General features: G+C 40.4%; 1 protein-coding gene across 1 annotated transcript; it reads right to left on the bottom strand.

Moving 5' to 3' along the window:
- Positions 1 to 11846: 11846 nt before the first annotated feature.
- On the bottom strand, positions 11847 to 14505 carry LOC121570396 (serotonin N-acetyltransferase-like). The gene is made up of 4 exons (XM_041881855.2): positions 14425 to 14505; positions 13694 to 13981; positions 13233 to 13387; positions 11847 to 13048 (listed from the first exon to the last, which is right to left on the bottom strand). The coding sequence occupies exons 2-4, from the start codon at positions 13842 to 13844 to the stop codon at positions 12593 to 12595; spliced, it is 762 nt and encodes a 253-aa protein (XP_041737789.1). The 5' UTR covers positions 13845 to 13981; positions 14425 to 14505; the 3' UTR covers positions 11847 to 12592.
- Positions 14506 to 16076: the final 1571 nt, after the last annotated feature.

Below are 16076 nucleotides of genomic sequence, written 5' to 3'. Positions count from 1 at the left end.
ATGATACAATTTTAGGATGAAAAATCGGATCATGCTATAATTGCGCTTACTTTGTAGACTTGGTTCTATTGTAGTGTCGAGTTAACGTTGCTAATTATGCTGTGTGACCAAGGAGGACCCGCTGACGCTGTATTTTTATCATAAGGTTTATTCATAACAAAGGGTTACAGCGTCGATTTACAGATACCTGCAGATACCCGGAGAATAATCGCCCCATCTCTAATATGATTATTCTGACCTCCTTTCTCCCAACTGTGGTATATATGCTATGTAATCTGATATGGGTGTTCCCCTACAGACCAATCCCAGGAGGACACCTAACAGACTTCCTCTGTTCTATGGTGTCACTCTAAAACGGCTCCCTCTAAAACTGAATAAACCTTATGGTATTATTTTATGTATCATTAAGGCAAATGTAGGGAGAGGTCAAAGGTAAAATAATAATATTAGTGATAAGCACGGATATGTTGTAAAATTAAAAACCTATATGCCTTAAAATGTTTATGGATTGAGAACCAGTTGAAGGGTGAATACAGAGCAGAGACATTTATGTGTTTTTCATAAAAACTCCCTGCAGCTGGTCTGGGAATGTAAATATTTCTACCACGACAACCTCCTCTCAGGTTCCACTTGAAAACATTAGCAAAGTCATAATTCTTCATACACTACATATTCCCCCCTTCGAGACTAACTAAAAGTCTCGAAACAAAAAGAATAGGATTATGACAAGTAACAATCTCTCTTATTGATTATTTTTAACAATAAACCAAAACAATTTTCTATGGAGTGTAAATACATTTCTATGAAACATGAACAAATCTTTATGGAGTGTGAGAGCGAAAAACCTGTCTGGCAGCCTTCTTTCCAAATATCCATCCATCAATCAAGACAGTAAAATTCTCTCACGGCCCCTCTGCCCCAGGCAACCACCTAAGTACTCCAGATCAATTCATCAATCTATATCAATGAATTTGAAACTATGATGCAATTAAATGCACATGAAAGCCTCAGCAAACAAAATACTATCCAAAATGTCCACACTCAGGCTGGTCGACCCATCGGACCCTACTGTGGATTCTCTCTATCCCTGCCTAGACTCCATGTCCCTAAGCATTCACGAAATAAACAAAAACATCTGAGATCCCCACATGTATCCAATAACATCAAATATCATTCTACAAAAATTAATACCTAATACAGAAAGAATATGACACAAATTATGTATTACACATGCAAATATGTCTATATTTCATTGCAGACACTGGAATGTAGTCCACTACACTTCATCTCCTCAGCAGTGTCGACTTCCAATGCATCGTTGATGATGGAATCGGAACATTTCCACACCTTCCTTGTTCCATCTCCTCCAGTCCCTTCATATTGTCCTTTCATATTGTCCCTTCATATTGTCCTTGTTTGAGTATTTCAATCTCTACATATTCCCCCATATGCTTCTGGAAGAAAAGAAAAGACCAAACAGTATCTTTTGCAAAACAACACATTCAAATTAAAACATCAATATCAACTAAAATTATAAAAATGATATATAAAATGAATCTACATGAATCACATTCTATTCCCCCCTTTGATTCATAACAAAATACTAAAATCACCCTAATATTGAAACCTCTGAAATATATCTATCAATACTCCTTTGAGTCTTCACAGAAGGTTAAACCCTCTTATCGTTTCATTTGCAAAACCCTTCAAATTATAGGTAATATTATCTATATTATCTTCCCAATTTTACACCATACCATGGAAAAAGTCCCCACTTCTCTCTTAGACTTATCCTCCAATGATAGGCTTCCCAGACTATGAAACTTCTCTCTTTCAGAATCAGATATCTCTTTCCCTGTGCTTCCCCTCTTTTAATTTTAAAAACCTCATATGGAAGCTTCAACTTCAACATGTAACAACATCCTATCCATCCATAGGTAAGAATATATACTCTCACCACAAACCCTAAATAACTCATATCCATCATATGTTTTATTAGAACAAAAACAGCTTTTAGCCTTCACTGGTTACCTCTCCAATGCTTCATGAAGCGCTGTTAACTGATTTTCCTTCCTATCTAACAAATTCACCTAGGTTAATTCATTTAACCAATAACACTTAAACCTAGGCCTAAACAAATGTTTCCACAACTACAAGGAAAATGAGCTGTATCACCCATCCTAACCCTAATAACAGTCTTTTCCTCTAAAATTGGTGCTGGAGCTATTGGCTCCCTTGTAATCAAATGTGATATATTTATAGCTTTAATAACTGTCAATGTTTAAATAGTTAAATTGCTTCTCACTATTGTTATAATATACTAAAGTGTTGATGTCATTGTCGATTCATCCATTTTCCCCTAAGCTTTGAACTCTTTACTTGTATTTCCATCTATCACCAGTAGTGTCACTACATTAACTCTCAGTCCTAACTCTAATCCCTCACTTTCAAACTTTTCATTATAAAAAATACACTTACAATTACCTTGATCTTCCTGCTGGGAATTGTAAATATAGATACTCAATCACCCTCAATCTTCTCTTATCATTCAGCAACGCATACTTTCTCAATGCATCTGCTCCTAACAGATCTAAACTCCTACCATATCTATCTTCCCACTAAACTATAAATTTTCCTTCACCACTGTTCTCTCTCTCTTACTACTAACATTGAAGCTTAGCTAACTGTCCTAGAGTTCCTTCAACCCTAGTTTTCCTAACTTTTTTTTTTTTAATCTGACTTTTCTCCTAACTTTAAAAAAACCATTTCACTGATTTATCCACAAAATCCCTTACCACTAATTTTAGAATATGTGATCGGGAAGTCCCCACCTGCTTATGATTTCTTTACACACAGACTTGGCAAACGATTGAGCATCTTTTAGCCTAATTTGAAATCTCTTGGTGTAGGAATGTAACCAAGAATAACAGTCACCCCTTTTAACATTATTTTTCAGACAGATTGTCCCATAGGAAGGAGAACAATCTTTTCAAGCAAATATGATTCCCAAAAACCCTACTCTTTTAAAATCTTCTACCAGACAGCCGTCTGGTGTACATCTTATTGTACAGTTCAACTTACACAATGCTTCTCTTCCCAACAATGCAATAGGTATATGTTCTGATACCAGTATGGGTATTTTAATTTTCTTTTCATAGCAGATCTCAATTGGTTCCTTAAGAGTAATCAACTGTTTTACTCCCTCAAATTCCTATCCTAATTAGTCAATTTTACATAGTGAGATGTGTAACCTCTTCAGGCTGAACACAGATAAAAGCTTTTCCACTATCCGCTATCACTTCCCATAGTCCTTTGTTTATTTTCACTTCAATTGTTGGATCTTTTTCCTAATTGGTGCTACCAGCTGACACCCCCCTTCGGATCTTCTAGGCACTCCTAGAATCCTTGCTCCTTTAAGGGTTCTTCACTTGCTCCTGTATCTTCCTCTGAAATTTCCTCTTTCCAGAAACTATCTATGGATATGAAACAACTTATACCACTAGTTGTGGCTGGTACAATTGCATTTGACCTCGTTCAGTTGAAGCTATGGCAGTGATTGTTGATTTGGTGCACACTGATTCTTCATAACCAAAGCTTTTCTTCTCCTTCTTCTTCTCCCCCAGTTGTATTTCATCAAGTTTTCTGAGAGTTTCTTGGTCCTGTTCTTTCTTGTTGTTTACATATCGGTATTCTTCAAAAGCTTATATTCTAAGTTCTGTCCTCGAAATATCATCTTCCATCATCTTCTTACTTGTGCTCTCTTTCCTTCGCCTCAATGTATACTTCTCCTCCAATTCTTGGGATCCTTTTCTCAGCAGTTTTTTCTCTCTTCTTCTGTATCTTCAGCTTCTTGAGTTGTTGTTCCAGTTCTCGTTGTCTCTTCTAAATTATTCCCCTTATCCAGGCATAATACACATCAGTCTATATCTCTTTCTATTTCTTCTTTACTAATCATTGTAGAATAAAATCCTCTTGAATATGAAGCACCTTTAATCTCCAGATCTTCATCTTTGTCTTCATCTTTGCTTTCATCAGAACTGAAATATCTTGTATTCTTCTTCCTTCTAATCACAGAGTCATATCCACCCATGATCTCTTCTCAATCACTCTGATCATCATAATCTTCTTCTTCATCTTCATCATCTTCTTCTTCCAGACATCTCATTTTCTCTTCCTACTTTTGGAGTTTTGGATTCATCTTTATGGTCGTTTCTGCTTCTCTCTCTCTATTATTCAATCACTTTCATCATGTTGATGACGTCAGGGTTAAAATTCCCTCTACTAGCTATGTTTGTTCAATGTCAGGCCAACTTTTATTCCCTTTTCCAGATAACCTTTAGTTAATAGTATTGCAAGGTTTACTATTTTCAACTATATCAACAGGTGTAATTACTTTCATAGTTCTGATGTCCTTTTTCCCCCTTGTAACAACTATGTTATATTCCTTTATTGTAAATTATTTCATTATTTTAGACTATATAGCCTATGGCTTCCTCCCTATTTTTTTTCTTTCTAATTATATATATATAATTTTTTTTTTCTTCCCCAAATTAATTAATTAATCAATTAATTTATTCATCCATTTATTTATTTATTCATTTTATTTTATTTTACCAAATTATTGATTAATGGCAATCTTACCACATCCAATCAGGAAATTAAATGAAAGTAGTCAACTTCAGAGCAATCCAAAAAATAAAGACTTCTAATCCTACAACACTACAATACTCATAAACTCATTGCTTAATAAGCATTCAATTACCTTAATTTTACAGAATAATGTCAGTACTTGATTCCCCCACTCAACTCTAATCAAACCCACTCATGCACAAAAACTCCAAAATGCAATTCCATCAATTGATCAGTACAAACATTCAATATTCCTCCGTTCACATTCGCGCTAAGAATTAACTCAGGAATAATATAAATAGCTCAATAACATTTATTTATTTATTTTATTTTATTTATTTTTATTATTATTATTTATTTTTTTAATCCGTCAACATCTCTCTCTCATTTATCAATTCGATAGGTCTCAAATAGTTTCATCTTTAAACAACCGCCGATTTAACAACCAGAATACACCATTAGCCTAACTCTTCTCCTCTCTCTTCGTTCGTCTGTATCTCCCCGCAGAGGAGTGTAGCAGAGGAGTGGCATATTTACCCCTACGTCACTCTAGTCATAAAATCACACGCATGCGCAGTCCAAACATCACTGCGATTTCACAGTGGAAGGAGCTCTCTCCCAGCTCTCTCCACGCTAGGCAACAGAAAGTTAACAGTCCCGCTGTATTTCCTCTCTTTTACCCCTCATAGACAAACAATAACACTTAACAGAGCTCACAAATCATAGGACACAAATCCCACGCTATCCTAAACACAGTTCTGGAGGCTCGATCCATTCCAATGGACCTCCAAGGTAAAAATACAGCACGTAGCACGCATCAAATTAGCATGTAGCATGTATAAGTTAGCATGTAGCATGAAGCATTTAGCATGTAGCATTTGGCATTTTAACCTCCGCCGCGTCGTAAAATTCCTTTGTTCCTAAATTTCTGCTACCACGAGTTCCCGCGGAAATTCAATGAGCGGTTACGTCAATCAAATGATTCGTCAACCACAAGCTGAGAGGTAACATACAACCAAATATATACCACAGCCTCAAGCCCCCTGGACTTACCTACTTCACCTAACGTGTTATAGGATTTTTTGGCCCATCATAATGATCACCTCCTTAAGAGGGTTTCCGTAGATTCGCAGCGGTTCTAAGTTACACACATATTCCTAGGCCTTATTCCTCTCAATCTATTCTTCTTGAACTTAATTCAAGCAAAATATCTCTATAGACACTCCCCCTTTTTTGCGTTGTTTACCAGCGCAAACAAATTTAGAACGGACTCCTATCTCACAGCACATCAGCAACGCACACACGCAAGTTCTTTAATGGTCCATTCTCTCAACGCACACACACAGACACACGAACCGACCAGAGCCCAAATTTGAGAGCAAACTCACCCTTGTCTGCCTCTGGAGCCAGAGTCAGAGAGTATAGAGATATTGTTATCCACGTCGGCACCAACGATGTTAGGATGAAACAGTCAGAGGTCACCAAGTGCAACATAGCTTCAGCTTGTAAATCAGCTAGAAAGATGTGTCGGCATCGAGTAATTGTCTCTGGCCCCCTCCCAGTTAGGGGAAGTGACGAGCTCTACAGCAGAGTCTCAGCACTTAATCGCTGGTTGAAAACTGTTTTCTGCCCCTCCCAAAAGATAACATTTGTGGATAATTGGCCCTCTTTCTGGGACTCACCCACAAACAGGACCAAGCCTGACCTGCTGAGGAGTGACGGACTCCATCCTAGCTGGAGGGGTGCTCTCCTCTTATCTACCAACATAGATAGGGCTCTAACTCCTCTAGCCCCACAGTGAAATAGGGTGCAGGCCAGGCAGCAGGCTGTTAGCCAACCTGCCAGCTTAGTGGAGTCTGCCAATAGCACAGTCAGTGTAGTCAGCTCAGCCATACCCATTGAGACTGTGTCTGTGCCTCGACCTAGGTTGGGCAAAACTAAACATGGCGGTGTTCACCCTAGCAATCTTATTAGGATAAAGACCTCCTCCATTCCTGCCATTATTGAAAGAGATCGTGATACCTCACATCTCAAAATAGGGTTACTTAATGTTAGATCCCTCACTTCAAAGGCAGTCATAGTCAATGAACTAATCACTGATCATAATCTCGATGTGATTGGCCTGACTGAAACATGGCTTAAGCCTGATGAATTTGCTGTGTTAAATGAGGCCTCACCTCCTGGTTACACTAGTGACCATATTCCCCGTGCATCCCGCAAAGGCGGAGGTGTTGCTAACATTTACGATAGCAAATTTCAATTTACAAAAAAAAATGGCGTTTTCATCTTTTGAGCTTCTAGTCATGAAATCTATGCAGCCTACTCAATCACTTTTTATAGCTACTGTTTACAGGCCTCCTGGGCCATATACAGCGTTCCTCTCTGAGTTTCCTGAATTCCTATCAGACCTTGTAGTCATAGCAGATCATATTCTAATTTTTGGTGATTTTAATATTCACATGGAGAAGTCCACAGACCCACTCCAAAAGTCTTTCGGAGCCATTATCGACTCAGTGGGTTTTGTCCAACATGTCTCTGGACCTACTCACTGCCACAGTCATACTCTGGACCTAGTTTTGTCCCATGGAATAAATGTTGTAGATCTTAATGTTTTTCCACAAAATCCTGGACTATCGGACCACCATTTTATTACATTTGCAATCGCAACAAATAATCTGCTCAGACCCCAACCAAGGAGCATCAAAAGTCGTGCTATAAATTCTCAAACAACACAAAAATTCATTGATGCCCTTCCAGACTCCTTCTGCCTACCCAAGGACGTCAGAGGACAAAAATCAGTTAACCACTTAACTGAGGAACTCAATTTAACCTTGCGCAATACCCTAGATGCAGTTGCACCCCTAAAAACGAAAAACATTTGTCATAAGAAACTAGCTCCCTGGTATACAGAAAATACCCGAGCTTTGAAGCAAGCTTCCAGGAAATTGGAACGGAAATGGCGCCACACCAAACTGGAAGTCTTCCGACTAGCTTGGAAAGACAGTACCGTGCAGTACCGAAGAGCCCTCACTGCTGCTCGATCATCCTACTTTTCCAACTTAATTGAGGAAAATAAGAACAATCCAAAATTTCTTTTTGATACTGTTGCAAAGCTAACTAAAAAGCAGCATTCCCCAAGAGAGGATGGCTTTCACTTCAGCAGTGATAAATTCATGAACTTCTTTGAGGAAAAGATCATGACCATTAGAAAGCAAATTACGGACTCCTCTTTGAATCTGCGTATTCCTCCAGGGCTTAGCTGTCCTGGATCTGCAGCTCTGCGAGGGCCTGGGATCGGGAGAGACACTTAAGTGTTTTAGTACTATATCTCTTGACACAATGATGAAAATAATCATGGCCTCTAAACCTTCAAGCTGCATACTGGATCCTATTCCTACTAAACTGCTGAAGGAGCTGCTTCCTGTGCTTGGCCCTCCTATGTTGAACATAATAAACAGCTCTCTATCCACCGGATGTGTACCAAACTCACTAAAAGTGGCAGTGATAAAGCCTCTCTTGAAAAAGCCAAACCTTGACCCGGAAAATATAAAAACTATCGGCCTATATCGAATCTTCCATTCCTCTCAAAAATTTTAGAAAAAGCTGTTGCGCAGCAACTCACTGCCTTTCTGAAGACAAACAATGTATACGAAATGCTTCAGTCTGGTTTTAGACCCCATCATAGCACTGAGACTGCACTTGTGAAGGTGGTAAATGACCTTTTAATGGCGTCAGACCGAGGCTCTGCATCTGTCCTCGTGCTACTAGACCTTAGTGCTGCCTTTGACACCATCGATCACCACATTCTTTTGGAGAGACTGGAAACCCAAATTGGTCTACACGGACAAGTTCTGGCCTGGTTTAGATCCTACCTGTCGGAAAGATATCAGTTTGTCTCTGTGAATGGTCTGTCCTCCGACAAATCAACTGTACATTTCGGTGTTCCTCAAGGTTCCGTTTTAGGACCACTATTGTTTTCACTATATATTTTACCTCTTGGGGATGTTATTCGAAAACATAATGTTAACTTTCACTGCTATGCGGATGACACACAGCTGTACATTTCAATGAAACATGGTGAAGCCCCAAAATTGCCCTCGCTAGAAGCCTGTGTTTCAGACATAAGGAAGTGGATGGCTGAAAACTTTTACTTTTAAACTCGGACAAAACAGAGATGCTTGTTCTAGGTCCCAAGAAACAAAGAGATCTTCTGTTAAATCTGACAATTCATCTAGATGGTTGTAAAGTCGTCTCAAATAAAACTGTGAAGGACCTCGGTGTTACTCTTGACCCTGATCTCTCTTTTGACGAACATATCAAGACTGTTTCAAGGACAGCTTTTTTCCATCTACGTAACATTGCAAAAATCAGAAATTTTCTGTCCAAAAATGATGCAGAAAAATTAATCCATGCATTTGTTACTTCTAGGTTAGACTACTGCAATGCTCTATTTTCCGGCTACCCGGATAAAGCACTAAATAAACTTCAGTTAGTGCTAAATACGGCTGCTAGAATCCTGACTAGAACCAAGAAATTTGATCATATTACTCCAGTGCTAGCTTCCCTACACTGGCTTCCTGTTAAGGCAAGGGCTGATTTCAAGGTTTTACTGTTAACCTATAAAGCGTTACATGGGCTTGCTCCTACCTATCTTTCCGAGTTGGTCCTGCCGTACATACCAATACGTACGCTACGGTCACAAGACGCAGGCCTCCTAATTGTCCCTAGAATTTCTAAGCAAACAGCGGGAGGCAGGGCTTTCTCCTATAGATCTCCATTTTTATGGAACAGTCTGCCTACCCATGTGAGAGACGCAGACTCGGTCTCAACCTTTAAGTCTTTACTGAAGACTTATCTCTTCAGTAGGTCATATGATTGAGTGTAGTCTGGCCCAGGAGTGTGAAGGTGAACGGAAAGGCTGGAGCAACGAACAGCCCTTGCTGTCTCTGCCGGGCCGGTTCCCCTCTCCACTGGGGTTCTCTGCCTCTAACCCTGTTGCAGGGGCTGAGTCACTGGCTTGCTGGTGCTCTTTCATGCCGTCCCTGGGAGGGGTGCGTCACTTGAGTGGGTTGAGTTACTGACGTGATCTTCCTGTCTGGGTTGGCGCCCCCCTTGGTTTGTGCTGTGGTGGAGACCTCTGTGGGCTATACTCGGCCTTGTCTCAGGATTGTAAGTTGGTGGTTGGGGATATCCCTCTAGTGGTGCGGGGGCTGTGCTTTGGCGGAGTGGGTGGGGTTATATCCTTCCTGTTTGGCCCTGTCCGGGGTTTCTTCGGATGGGGCCACAGTGTCTCCGGACCGCTCCTGTCTCAGCCTCCAGTATTTATGCTGCAGTAGTTTATGTGTCGGGGGGCTGGGGTTAGTTGGTTATACCTGGAGTACTTCTCCTGTCTTATCCAGTGTCCTGTGTGAATTTAAGTATGCTCTCTCTAATTCTCTCGTTCTCTCTTTCTCTCTGAGAACCTGAGCCCTAGGACCATACGTCAGGACTACCGGGCATGATGACACCTTGCTGTCCCCAGTCCGCCTGGCCTTGCTGCTATTCCAGTTTCAACTGTTCTGCCTGCGGCTACGAAACCCCTACCTGTCCCAGACCTGCTGTTTTCAACTCTTTAATGATCGGCTATGAAAAGCCAACTGAGAGACCTGAGCCCTAGGACCATACGTCGGGACTACCGGCCGTGGTGACTCCTTGCTGTCCCCAGTCCGCCTGGCCTTGCTGCTATTCCAGTTTCAACTGTTCTGCCTGCGGTTATGGAACCCCTACCTGTCCCAGACCTGCTGTTTTCAACTCTTAATGATCGGCTATGAAAAGCCAACTGAGATTTATTCCTGATTATTATTTGACCATGCTTGTCACTTATGAACATTTTTGAACATCTTGGCATGGTTCTGTTATAATCTCCACCCGGCACAGCCAGAAGAGGACTGGCCACCCTCATAGCCTGGTTCCTCTCTAGGTTTCTTCCTAGGCTTTCGCCTTTCTAGGGAGTTTTTCCTAGCCACCGTGCTTCTACACCTGCATTACTAGCTGTTTGGGGTTTTAGGCTGGGTTTCTGTACAGCACTTCGAGATATTAGCTGATGTAAGAAGGGCTATATAAAATAAAATTGATTGATTGATTGATTGATTGAATGAAACGCTGAGAAAAAACGCAATTCCGTCCCAAATTCCATGCCGCCATTTTGTAGTGTCGAGTTAACGTTGCTAATTATGCTGTGTGACCAAGGAGGACCCGCTGACGCTGTATTTTTATCATAAGGTTTATTCATAACAAAGGGTTACAGCGTCGATTTACAGATACCTGCAGATACCCGGAGAATAATCGCCCCATCTCTAATATGATTATTCTGACCTCCTTTCTCCCAACTGTGGTATATATGCTATGTAATCTGATATGGGTGTTCCCCTACAGACCAATCCCAGGAGGACACCTAACAGACTTCCTCTGTTCTATGGTGTCACTCTAAAACGGCTCCCTCTAAAACTGAATAAACCTCCTCTCAGGTTCCACTTGAAAACATTAGCAAAGTCATAATTCTTCATACACTACACTATATAAATGAGTGAGGGGAGTTTATCTCCTTGGCCCAGATTTACCCTTCCGTGTGGGTTCAGTTGTTCACCTGGCAGGTTTGTGGATGAAGACTGACAGGGTGACAGTATGCCTTAATTGGGAAAAATGTACTCTGGAAGGCTTTGCCCACTCATCACCTGTCTCTCCAATAAATACCACCTTGAGAGAGATTATCAATTTAAGCAGGTTTACACCTAATGTAATACACTTAATGTAAAAAGACAACACTAATATATGGCAGTCAGTACTTTATTTCCTCTGAATTCCAAAAGATTACTATTTCACCCTCACCGAAACGCACACGGTCAGGAATTATAAACACGATCTGTAACTTTCAATTTGAGTCAAAGGTCTGCCCCTGCACTTTACATTTACATTTTAGTCATTTAGCAGACGCTCTTATCCAGAGCGACTTACAGTTAGTGCATTAATCTTAAGATAGCTAGGTGGGACAACCACAGAGGCCCAATAAATGGGCAAAAGATCAGAATTGGGCTGCCTGTGTAAACGCAGCCAAAGTATGCGTATGATGTTGTGTATTCTTATGACTAAATATGGTTAAATTAATTAACAGTAAATTAAACTATTATACCAGAGTTATCCAAATTGGACATGCTCAGAAAGTTAGTAAATTGTCATCTTTATTGTATTTTCTAATTACAAAAACAGTACAAAAACATATTTATTAAAGATATGATTGGTTTCAAGGGTAAGACAGGTTCTGGTGGAGTAAGAGAATATATTACATGGTTTGATCAACGCTCTGCACATATGACCCAAAGAGAAATGAATAGACAAGCAGTTTCAGTAACAATTTAATCCAAATTGGTGTGTATGTAGCCTACTTTTCTCATGGTATGAAAACAGGCTTGTTAACTTAGGTCACTAGATCTACTGGCAGTCCAATGAAAGGATCCTCTTGTAAATCCTCAGACGTTTACAATAGCTAATGCCCACTAATAGAGATAAAGAGGCACGGTTGAGCTGCTAAAGCCTGGTAGTCAATGACGTCAGTCCATACCGTCAGAGATGCGGTAAGGAGGGGGCTTGCAGCCCAAACCTTCAGACAAAACCTATGATAAATAAAATGGGAACATTTGCAGTAAAAATATAATCTCACACAGACAGAAGTCACACAATATTTGTTCTAACATTCATTAGCATGTAGCTAGTTAACGTTGAAATATTCACATATTAAATAACGTTACATATCTGAAATTAAAAACATTGTAATAAAGCTTAAAGACTCCCTGCATTGGTCATGCATGTATGGTGTGTACTTTAGACTACCATCTTCGATATAAATGTAAATGTATACGTCAGTTTATTTTACATCATAGTTGATTTGTACAGCAGGAATCTAATATCTGACTCAGTAAAAAAATATTTACACATCAGCAGGCTCAGGCTCAGTCCTCTGAGTCTGTTCCTCCAATAACAATGCAGTCTCACTCCTCTGAATCGGTTCCTTCAATAATAACACAGACTCAAGCCTCTGAGTCTGTTCTTCCAATAATAACGCAGTCTGAGGAAAACCAATAGCTTCACTGTTGCGGCGCATGAGGGCATGGCCCCTCACAGGGTACTGCATCTCTGTGAAGGTCAGTGATGCCACCGTGATGGAACAGCGGCCCTGCACCTTGAAGCCAGACTTCTGGTAGAAGGGAATCAGGAAGTCCTCGCACATGAGCACTGCACGGCGCACATAGGGCAGGCAGCGCAGGTACTGCAGGTATCGCCACATCAGGATAGGGCCCTTGCCCTGCTGCCGGAAGGTCCGGTGGACTGCCAGCACATGGATATGAACTGTGGAGCCTTTGGGCTTGTGAAGAGTTAGGGCTTCCTGCAGCAAAGGAAAAATGCAAATGTAGCTCAAGCAGAGTGCATTCAATAATATGTACAGTGATGTAATACAGAGCACCTGAGTTTGAAAAACTATCAGTGAGTTAATAAAAACACAGTAAGATATAGAGTAAATGACCTATGAATCAATATGAAATTATATAACATCATAGAAGGTGTCTTACTAGGGTGAGCCTGTCCTGGTCCCATAGGGACCCAATGATGAAAGCTACTAGTCTCCCCTCCTCAAACCAGCCCATGGACAGCTCTGGACACAGCGTGAGGAAATGACGGACCTCATCAAGGTGGAGTGGGCAGTCTCCTGACACATTGATGAAGGCTGGTGGAGGAAAAGAGAGAGACACGTTTTCATAATCTTTGGATTTACTGTATATAAGAATGCCAAGGCGGATCCGTATCAGTGCATTAAAGCCAGAACGAGGGATAAATACAAATGTTTTGGAAAGTAAGAGACAGACTAGAGCGCCGCAGTCAACGTGCGTTAAGCTCATGGAGAGGCTGTTGGCACGAGTTTTACGCGCACCTTGAGTACCCCTGATACCACTCATACATTGTATATTCGTGCCATTAATTCATAACACATAATACATACACACATTTATAACTGAATCTATGGACAATTTACCCTCTTTCTCGATTTCGAACACGCTGATGGCATCTTGCGTGTCGAGCGGTCGGAATTCGCTTGCTGGCAGTGTGTGTCTTCTTTGGCGCCCAGGAGAAACAGAAGGGGATAGGCGCGGTTTCAGGAAAGGCAGGGCGCCCACTAGTGACATTTTACCACTTTTATAACTCCAGTTGGATTACTTCGATATTCTTCTGTTCCTTCTCTAGGGGTTTGTTTGCACAAGTCTTCTCTCTTGGCTGTTATGCGCAGGTTAATCTTCAGTTTTCCTCCTCTTGTTGGGACAGCCTGTGCACAGATGACCAAGAGTGAGTAGAATCCGTATTTATAGGATGTGGTCCATGTAGATGTGAGTCATTTTACCATTTCGAATATGAATAGTACGACGTCGGTGCTCATGAATGAAATAATGGAATTTGGAGCGAGGGAGAGTGGAGAGCAATTAACCAAAACCAGAAATTAAGCGACCTGAGGTCAGCTGCTTTACGCACAAATGGCAGTGTTGTGACAACCTGTCTATTAATTGTCTAGAGAATTAATGTAACACTGAATAGAGAATTAACACACTGAACGTAATGAATTTAAAATATATGATTTTTCCTCTGCCATTCGATATTTGATTGCAATCATATGCAGATACTCATATGCAGATATAGTCATATGCAGATACTCTGAAATTACATGGTAACAAACAAGAGCACTGTAACTGAAAAGAACGTTGCATTACTTACCTGATGCAATCTCAGCTGAACACTCTCTCTCCCTGTCTTATTGTCTTATCTCACCCTCTCTTTATCTCCTTCTCCCTCCTCTCTCTCTTGCGTGTCCTGAAAGATGTCCACCTCATTATAAAGCCAGTGATTATTACTATGTCACGTGACAGGATTATATAAATTGTTTCCACAACTCGGCGTATTAGCTTCTATCGTCATACCTTGAGTTTGACTGACACATGTCAAAGTGGATATTCTCCTGTATATTTGGGAGATATAGGCATGGAGTAATTGTGGTCAACTCTTACTCCAGCCAAGTTCTGTATACCCGGTCTGATCAGTATAGGCCTACCAATTATATGCTTTAGTGGTTACTCTCTCAACAGGTGGATTTTTAGAATGTGTTCCATGGCTAGAGGGAGAGAAGCTATTAGCAGTACTTACATTGGAACACTGCCATCATGAGGATAAGATTAGTATAGTCCTAAAAGCAGAACTATAATACACCCTCAAATATACAATACCTGTAATGGCCAATATTAACCACTGGATTAACATTTTCACTTAATATAAAAACTAAAAAGACAACATTGTTGATGCTCTCTGGAAAAGCTGGATGCTAATAATGAACAAGACAGAACTCTTGAAGAATGTTGGAATTTTATTACCCTTCAGACAGTTAATACAGCAGGATTCATGTATTTAGTTGTGGTTCTTACTAAATATAGATCTCTCTCCAACATGGGAATGATGACATAGAAAATGACATGAAAGCAATGAGAAGACTATAGCAGTATTTGAATATCAATAACAGTACTATAATGTAGTCACTCCACAGTCCACCCTACCAGCCAAGGATACAGGACAGAGAAGATAACAGTAGTTCAACACAATTGCAATTACTCCACTCACATGTGTTGAGACCAGTTGTTTTGTGTACAGATTACATAACAGTCTGTATTGGTGTACAAGTATCTTGCCACTAGGGTCAGCCAGGGTCAGCAATGGATGTCCTCGTCTGTTCGGTTGAGGAGAGATTATGCTCAGTATACACAGTCTAGCATGAGCTACCGTACCTGAGGTGATTCAAATGCAGGTTTTTGATAATCAGATGGAAATATGATAAGTGATTGTAGTTTAATTCAAAATGGATGTTGTTTTCATTACCTGCATACCAGCATGCTAGTGAATCAATGCAACCAAACATACAAAGAATGAAAGTGAGTTATCATAAGATTTTATACAGTACTACTGTATTGTACCATAGAAACAAATGTGCAAGTACTTTGTCAGAACTTCCACCACTTGCACTGCAATGACTGGTTAAGGTAAATCCAATAGGGGGACCCCTCCCACTGCATAAAGAGCAGTGAGGCGTCCCAGAACGGGCCACATTGAAAGAATTTGCATAGCTAATCTCTCAATTTGGATATGTGCTTTTCCTTGTGTCTGCATGGTCTATGGCCTTGTCAATACCACCGGCAGAGCCTGACAAATGAGGACTAGGTAGGTAGATAGGTATGTATTGGATGTAGCTCAGTTGGTTGAGCATGGTGTTTGCAACGCCAGGGTTGTGGGTTCGATTCCCACGGGGGGCCAGTAATAAAAAAAATATATATATATAAAAGATGAAAAAACAAACAAAAAATAAGAATAATGTATGCACTCAC

Source organism: Coregonus clupeaformis, chromosome 7 (genome assembly GCF_020615455.1).
Source record: "Coregonus clupeaformis isolate EN_2021a chromosome 7, ASM2061545v1, whole genome shotgun sequence".
NCBI lineage: Eukaryota > Metazoa > Chordata > Actinopteri > Salmoniformes > Salmonidae > Coregonus > Coregonus clupeaformis.
This window is presented reverse-complemented; position numbering and strand designations above follow the sequence as displayed.